This window comes from Heptranchias perlo, chromosome 4, assembly GCF_035084215.1.
Source record: "Heptranchias perlo isolate sHepPer1 chromosome 4, sHepPer1.hap1, whole genome shotgun sequence".
In the NCBI taxonomy this organism is placed as follows: Eukaryota; Metazoa; Chordata; class Chondrichthyes; order Hexanchiformes; family Hexanchidae; genus Heptranchias; species Heptranchias perlo.
In genome coordinates this window covers 98,876,880-98,885,849 of record NC_090328.1, presented here as the reverse complement: position 1 = coordinate 98,885,849, position 8,970 = coordinate 98,876,880, and the positions used below count along the sequence as shown (strand labels likewise).

The 8,970-nt window shown below is 43.4% G+C and overlaps 1 protein-coding gene across 10 annotated transcripts in view; it reads left to right on the top strand.

Annotated features, from left to right (window-relative positions):
* The first annotated feature begins 2,464 nt into the window (after window positions 1-2,464).
* Window positions 2,465-8,970, top strand: part of LOC137321142 (putative cytochrome P450 120) — a 122,356-nt gene continuing 115,850 nt past the window's right edge. For 9 of the 10 annotated variants that reach the window (XR_010962722.1, XR_010962720.1, XR_010962721.1 and 6 more), the window contains exons 1-2: window positions 2,465-2,662; window positions 7,531-7,747. Coding sequence is in view for 7 of the 10 variants with exons in the window: in XM_067983381.1 (XP_067839482.1) it covers window positions 7,558-7,747 (190 nt within the window). In the remaining 3 variants the exon portion in view is untranslated. Of the gene's footprint in view, window positions 2,663-4,501; window positions 4,543-7,530; window positions 7,748-8,970 lie in introns of those variants that run through there. The other variant, XM_067983379.1, reaches the window with a different exon arrangement.

Sequence of the window (8,970 nt, the reverse complement as noted above, 5' to 3'; positions counted from 1 at the left end):
ACAAGGTAAACAGTATTATACAGAAGATAAAAGGAATCGCTATGGATGCAATACAGTCTTACACTTAACAGGGTGGAAGAAACGGACACATCGAGGGAAAATACTAAAATCACAATTTTAGAAATACCCCTTTAACTCCCACTCTTACACCTAGCTAGGTTGTCTTGTGGCGGACAGAAAAAAAAATACTCCGTGAAACAGATGAAAAGGCCTGGCCCGTGTCCTGCTGCTGCTGTCGACATGTGGTTGACTGGATGGCCTTCCTTCTTGGTTGCTAGCAGGCAAGCAGGACACTGGGCCAAGGCGAAGAGAAAAAAGAGAGGTTCTGGGATGCCCCCAGTTATACCCTTCTGTTAATGGGTTAATTTTGCGCCTCATCAGTTTGCTCCATTGTCCGATTTGGGCGTGAAAATGTAAGACAAAAGGGGTCCCGATCTTGGCCCATTTACATTAATGGCCGGTACCTGTACACCTGATCTGTTCCATAACTGCTTTCCATTGTTCCGAATGTTCCTTAATGGGCTACCTTTAGTCCTGGGATCACTCCTGCTCAAATTTTGATGCGTAGGCCGGCAACGTTGATGGCTTGCCTCAGGGCGTGAATGCAACTGCATTGTTCAAAGAAACCTGTCTGAAACATGGAGGCTGCCAAGCTGTTAGAGAATGCTGCAGGCCTTTGGCCATGTGTCTGACTGCAGCCATTTTGAAAGACCCTGGATTTTTTAAAACACAGTCACACCAGGGTTTCTTTAATAACTCCAATAAATCTTAGGGGCGGGGGGAGGAACATGTGAAATTTTGCGAATCCCTTCAGTCCTCCCTGTGGATACTTAAACTTGCTTGGTGTCCATGCAAGGTGAGCAAAATTTTCTGACCGTCACAAACAACCCTCCCCTTTATTTACCTATCCCTAATCCCTCGACACATACATTCCCTTACTTGGAGAGAACCCCAGTGTACAGCAGGCATTCAGATAGAAAACAAGGTTGAATTACAACAATCCCAGCACAGAGGGGTCCAAATACCCCTGCACCACTTGGGATGAAACAGTATTTCGCATACTATACATTCTTTATTAAAATGAAAATACAACGATGAACAATCTTTATTCAAAACAACAAACGGAAGGGACCATCTTTATTAAAATAATGAAACAGACTGTCATCACTCGCAAGTGATGCGTCACTGAACTCACGCGGGTGTTTCGTCTACCCGAGCATACTGGTCCTTCCATACCCTTTGTGTTCTAACTACTACCTCGAGACCCCTATTCCTACACTGGACGCAAACCAGGTAGAGGACGATCCCAAACCGACAGATTTCTATGCTGTACATTCCATGTAATTCCATGTGGATGGACTGTGGTCTTTTCTCGTCTAGCGATTCCTATGTTCCTATATAAACCATATGCAGTTAATGTGGCCAAGTACTCAATATTCAGATAGAGCCATTCAAGGAACTGAGATTGACCTCAAACTGAAGCAATAACTCTCCCCCCTTAAACAAATTGATAAAATTGCTATTAGAAGTAATGCAATGGTCATGGCTGATTTATTTTGAATCATTCCCTGGAAAATGTTGAGCCACCCTGTAGCAAAAATGTAGTTGAGAGGCACTAAAATGACACTCCTGAGGTAAACATGGGTGTGCTTGTTTCAGGCAAGGAGAAAACTCAAGAGTTAAGGGTGTATTTACATTCTAACTGTAGTTTTAGGTATGAAGTGGCTTTTGCACCCAACACTGCAGTTGTACAAGTGTAACCTTAATTGCGTCAAACACCCACACTAACTTCAAGAAAGAAGAACTTGAATTTATATAGCGCATTTCACTACCTCAGGACACCCCAAAGCTAATTAAATACTTTTTTGAAGCCTAGTCACTGTTGTAATGTGGGAAACGCAGCAGCCAATTTGCGCACAACAAACTCCCACAAACAGCAATTAAATAAATGACCAGATCATTTGTTTTAGGTGTTGGTTGAGAGATAAATATTGACCATGGCACCAAGAGAACTTCCCTGCTCTTCTTCGAATGGTGCTGTGGGATCTTTTACGTCCACCTGAGAGGGAAGACAGGGCCTCAGTTTAACATCTTATCCGAAAGATACCGCCTCTAACAGAACAGTACTCCCTCAGTACTGCACTGAGATGTCAGCCTATATTATGTACTCAAGTCCTTGGAGTGGGATTTGAGTCCACAACCGTCTGACTCAGAGGCGAGAGTGCTACCACTGAGTCAAGGCTGACACCTGGCACTCATCTCACCATCCGGTGTGATAGAGATTCCCTGAATGAGGGGAGTCTCACTGGTTTTCAGGCCTTAATACCTGATTTGTATCAAATTGAGATTCACTGCCAAGCTGGAGTCAGTTTGCACAAATGCTAAACTTGGAACTGTATATTTAATTATAAATAATAAATTAAATAGTTAAAAAAGTAAAATAATATATATTTCTTTTAGCAGAACAATGTACAGTTGATGCAGGAGAAGGGAGGCAGTCAAGGCCCAGGCCCCTTGGGTGATTGGGCAACTCCCCCATCAATCACCCTGACTCACCAATGAGAGGCTGATGCGGATGCAACCTGCCCAGGTGCTTTGGGAAGGTGATGATGTTGCTGAGCGGGAGCGGAGGCTGAGCCGAGCCAGCTGAGCGGACGGCCAGGTATTCATTGCTGATTCAGGTATCCTGGTGCTCGGGGAGGCGCTGATACCCGCGGGGACAGGCGGACCGACCGCGGCAGAATTTGGCGGGGACCCGGCTGGGGGCTCCAGAGGCTCAGCCAGTATCCCTGCCCCACATTGGGGCTCTGCAATTGGGCCTCCGTCCCGCTTCCACATTGGGGCTCTCCACCTGGCCCCGGCCCCGGACGCCTGCCCTCGCCCACCGTGTGCCTGCCCCTGTATTCCTATCCAACACTGGAACTCTTTGACCTTCCATGTGTCCTTTATCTCTGTCCTGTGCTGGCATTCTTTGACCCGTGCTGTGATAATTATTTAAGTAACTGCATATCTTTCGTTTTGCAGATTAATAATAAAAATTGAAAATGCTGGAAATACACAGCAAGTCCTGCAATGTGCTCCTGGAGTACTATGTACAGTTTTGGTCTCCTTGCGTAAGAAAGGATATACTTGCCTTAGAGGTGGTGCAACGCAGGTTCACTAGATTGATTCCTGGGATGAGAGGGTTTTCCTATGAGGAGATATTGAATGGAATGGGCCTATATTGTCTGGAGTTTAGAAGAATGAGAGGTGATCTCCTTGAAATGTATAAAATTCTTGGAGGACTTGACAGGGTAGATGCTGTGAGACTGTTTGCTCTAGCTGGAGAGTCTAGAACTAGGGGTCATAGTCTCAAGATAAGGGGTCAGCCATTAAGGACTGAGATGAGGTGAGATTTCTTTACTCAGAGGGTTGTGAATCTTTGGAATTCTCTACCCCAGAGGGCTGAGTATATTCAAGACTGAGATCGATAGATTTTTTGACTCTAAGGGAAGCAAGCGATGTGGGCATCAGACGGGAAAGTGGAGTTGAGGTCGAAGATCAGCCATGATCTTATTGAACGGCGGAGCGGGCTCGAGGGGCCGTATGGCCTACTTCTCTTATTTCTTATATTCTTATCTGTAAAGATAATAGGCAGGTTCATGTTTAGGGTCTAATCTTTCGGTTATACCCAAAAGGTTAACTCGCTTTTCCATCTACAAAGGGACAAGTTACAATTTAATGAGTAATTCTCTGACATTTGTGTCCCATGGAGCACCTCATCTGCTGGGAGCTTGTTATCAGAAATTTGGGGGAATGCTATGCAGGATTTTCTGACCATGAATTAAATGGTTAGAAAGCTCTGCATGCAGCTTACTTCTAACAACAGGATGCCCATGAAACATTAACTTTTTTTTTTACACATGCTGACTTATCTGTGCCTTTTCTGTTTCTGGTGCAATTATACTGTTGTTTCAATATGTGCTTAAATAATAGATGACTAGTAACCAGGAGATCCTGTGCTGTAAGGGGAATAGCACTCAACAACTGTATCAGAATATGGTCATTGTGTTAAACCTTGGCTCAGTCGGTAGCACTCTTGCCTCTGATTCAGAAGATCATGGTTCCAGCTCCACTGCAGAGACTTGAGCACGTAATCTAGGCTGACATTTCAGTGCAATACTGAGGGAGGCATTGTCGGAGGTGCCGTCTTTTCAATGAAATGTTAAAACGAGGCTGAAACTGCACATTCGAAAGTACATTTGAGGGACCTTGCTGAGTGCAGATTGGCTGCTGTATTTGCCTCCATTTTTTTCAAAAGTACTTCGTTTTTCTTAAACATCCTCATCATTCTGTGATTGCATTGCTGACTTCTGTTTCAGAAATATTTGCAATAAAATGTTCAGGAAATAAAGAACAAGTTGTGCTCATAAAGAAGGAAATAACTTGTGTTTATGTAGCACCTTTCACAACATCAGGGGTTTCCAAAGTGTTTCACAGCCAATGGATTATGAAATAAGAGCAGCAATTCTTAATATTTCCCTATCAGTTTTCAGTTGTAAGGTACTTTATATCTTTTTCTTTTTCTTTTTGTCATTCCTGTTTTGGTTTATGATGAGCTGCCTGTAGCTGGTGCCATTCAATGTGCTTATAATTTTTGAAGTTCTGTTGATGGGCCGAGAGACTGCTGTGCTTCCATAGTTCCACCACTTTCATAGACAATAGTTGTTGCATGTTTCTGCACCTTCCACCTTTTGGACACTGGCTTTGCTGAAACGGTTGGAAAGCCAGCGCAAGTAATATTTGTGACTGCACTCTTTTTGTTTTGAATCTACCTTTTATAGCATCATAATTTTTTGTAAGTTAATTGTAAAGTTGTGGAGTCCAAGTTAACTATTCCAATGCTGCTTCTGTTAATATTAAGTGTTTGCATGTTGAGGAAGATTTGTTTTAGTGTGACTGGTATTTGTAATGGTATCTTTGGTTCAAGTGCAATGATCATATTTCACATTGTTTTGCACAATGGAGTGGGTGTGACTTTACATCTGGATATGTGAATACCTACAAGGTTTTTGTGTTTCAGAAGCCTCTTCCTTTCAAGGATGACTTGGCGTTTAACAAACCAAGTTTCAGCTCTGTTTCTGGGAAGAGTGTTTGAGACTCTGCTGCCTATACGGAGCATCGCTTGACGCGAGCTTATGTTCAGATAGATCTGCAAAATTGTAGCCTGGATTCTGTCTGCACGTGCATCTAGCAAGGTCCGGACCAGCAGTACAGTCTCTGCCCTAGTTCCCTCATGTCACTGAGTTTAGTGACAGTGCAGGATGCTCCCCCAGATTTGCCAGCATTAAATGCTTACACAAATTTATTTGGCGCCTTTCACGAGCCCAGGATGACCCAAAGTGCTTCACAGCCAATGAATTATTTTTGAAGTGTAGTCACTGTTGTACTATAGGGAAATACGGCATCCAATTTGTGCACAGCAAGATCTGACAACAGTAATGAGATAAATGACAAGTTAATATATTTTGGTGGACTTGTTTTAGGGATTAATGTTGGCAAGTACACCAGGCGTACTCCCTGCTCGTCATCAAATTGTGCCATGTGATCTTTTACATCTACCTGAGGAAACAGATGGGGCCATGGTTTAATGTTTCATCTGAAAGACGGCTCCTTCAACAATGCAGCACTCCTTCAGTACTGCACTGAAATGTCAGCCTAGGTTATGTGCTTAAGTATCTGGAGTGGGGCTTGAACTCATTACCTTCTGACTCTGAGACAAAGGTACTACCACTGAGTCAAGGCTGGTATGTGGTTTTGTAAATCCTTGACTTGCCTGACCATACCAAAATCACTGAAATATCTTGGTATCTTGTTCCTTGGTCTCCTTGTCTTGACACTAAAGGGTTGAATGGTGTCAAACAGTCATATACCATTGCTGGAACACGACTGCTTGGTGGGCTGCTCCTCAACCGATCTTTGAATGAAATCAGCAGTGCTGGCAAGCAGCTTATCTACTCAGACATTTTTATAAGTACTAGTCGATCTCCCATGGCATTGTGCACATGGAGACAAGACTAAGTGTTGTCTTCAGGTGAAGAGGGGTTAAAGGGTAAGGATGATTTTATCAGGGTGTGCAGACATAATTCAGTGCCTATTTTAAAGTCTTGCATTCTTTCCTTATTTTTATATTACCATTATATATTCCTATGTCCACATTTTATAATGGAAACCATCTCTGTAAACTTGTCACACTATAATTACATCCTGCCAGTGGTAGCACTGTAGTGCCTCCACTGGGAGGGAGGAGTACCTGCAGCATTTGCAGTTGTCAAGACATTGACATGAACTGTGCGCAGATGTAAGATTTTTAAATATATTTTTTAGAGCATCCGGTGCATGTTGCCCAGATTTCATGTTATGAATGACCAAAGCTCGCTGTTCCTCCTCATCCTTCCTGACCTCTCTGCCTTCGACACCACTCCTCATGTACTATGTGTCTCCATTCTTGGTCTCTGCGTGGGCACTGTCTGCGGCTGAACCGGACTGTTACCAACCTTGGCATCCTATTTGACCCTGGGATGAGCTTACGACCCCATATCCGCTCCATCACCAAGACCTCCACCTCTGTAACAGCGCCTGTCTCAGCTCATCCATGCCTTTGTTACCTCTAGACTCTCCTGGCCGGCCTCCCACCTTGCACTCTCCGTAAACTTGACCTCATCCAAAACTCTGCAGCCCATATCCTAACGTGCACCAAGTCCTGTTCACCTATCACCCCTGTGCTTGCTGACCTACATTGGCTCCCAGTCTGGGAATGCCTTGATTTTAAAATTCTCATGCTTGTTTTCAAATCCCTCTATGGCCTTGCCCCTCCCTATCTCTAACCTCCTCCAGCCCTCCAAACCTCCGAGATCTCTGCGCTCCTCCAATTCTTGCCTCTTGCGCGTCCCCGATTTTAATTGGTCCAACATTGGTGGCCGTGCCTAGACCCTAAGCTCTGGAATTCCCTCCCTAAACCTCTCTGCCTCTCTACCTCTCTTTCTTCCTTTAAGACGCTCCTTAAAACCTGCCAACATTATTCCATCAACCAGCACCAAAAGCAGATGATCTGGTCATCTATTTCATAGCTGTTTGTGGGAGCTTTCTGTGCCCAAATTGATTGCCATGTTTCCTACATTACAACAGTGACTACACTTCAATAGTACTTCATTGGCTGTAAAGCGTTTTGGGACACCCTGAGATCATGAACAGCGCTGTATAAATGCAAGTTCTTCTTTTTGTGCCATTAATTTCCTCCTTGGTGCCCACTTCTTGCTTTCACCCCTTGTAAAGCTCTCAGATGTTCTTTTATGTGAAGAGCTTCATATAATTATAAGCTACTGTTGGTAGACACCAATTAATGGTACCTTAGTTTTAAGGTTGATGGATTATTACAAAATTAGAGCAAGAGCTTAACTAAATCAAAAAAAAATCACTTAAGATGACATGACAGTTGTATAATTTTGTCATAGATAATGATTTAGAATAATTCCCTTTTCCTATTTTCAGGAAGATTATTGCACAACAATCAGCGCAATGTCCCAGATTCCTGGAAGTTCGGGATATGCTTTAATGGGTGATAAATCATTCGAGTTCTACAAGGATCCTATGCATTTTTGCAATAGCCGAATTCATAGCAACGGAAGCAGAATTTTCCAAGCACGTCTCCTCAACAAGCCAACTATATTTGTGTGTTCTGTGAAAGGGATGAAAGAATTGCTGTGTGGTAAGTATTAAGCTGTCGAGCAGTGATGGCAGTTGGTCATCTTTGTTGACATTGACAGGAAAAGGTGGAGAAATGGCAAGGCATGTTATACCAAACAGGACCATAAACTGACTGCATCCTAATACTTACCAATAGGATAAATAGTTCTTGGTATAGACTGTTAAATTGTTGAGATCCTGTTGGGTGAGAATGAGATTTGAGGGTGAATTTTATGAACGTACACTCCAGTGTGGATCCATAGCTTCGTGGAACACTTATTAGGAAAGTGTTGGCATCCTCCCCGTGATTCTCCATCCATTAATGGGTAGAAAATCCTTGGGAGTGTGCCCGCAATTACCCAACACGTGTTCCAAGTATAAAGTTCAACCATTTAATGTGCAGTTTAAACTCCTTTATTCCTAGAACGGCCAGCTCAACTCTACAAGTACAGGTTTTCTGCTTGAATAGGGGACCTCAAACACATTAAAAAAACACTACCTGCCTGGTTGATGCTTTGAAAGGCTCTAGGCCTCTAATTCCAGTGTACAGTTGTTGCAATGTGTTCATTATTAAAGCAAACACCTAATTTAATTTAGCCATTTATTTCAGTGAATTACGAAACCAAATTGCCACACTCGGTTTTCTCGCGATCTGCCTACTTTGACTTCTAAGTTTGTTCTTTGTTATCGTGGAAAGTCTCTTGCTCCAATACATTACTGAAATACCTCTCCAGTCCCCTTGTACTCGTTTGTATCAGTGTGAATTCTACTTCAGAATGACTTGTTTGGCTTCGGTTTTACCATGTATAAATTTTCCTGCAAGGGAAATCAGTACCTACAATGACCTTTCTAAAAATTTGTTCTCTGGACGTGAGTGACACTGGCAAGGCCTCATTTATTGCCCATCTCTAGTTGCCCTGAGAAGGTGGTGGTGGGCCTTCTCCTCAAACTACTACAGTCCATGTGGTGATGATCTTCCCACATGGTGTTCCAGGATATTGACCCAGTGACGATGAAGCAACATAGATATAATATTCAAATCAGGATGGCGGGGACTTGGAGGTGATGGTGCCCCCATTGCTGCTCTTGTCCTACTGCAGCCACAATTCGCCATTGGTGGAGGAGAGGTGTATATTGAGTCCAGTGGCAGGGGCACTGATCAAGAGCAGTGCTCTGTCCTGGATAGTATCAAGCTTCCTGTGTGTTGCTGTGTAATGAACTGAATAAGCTGGTGGTGAAGGATAG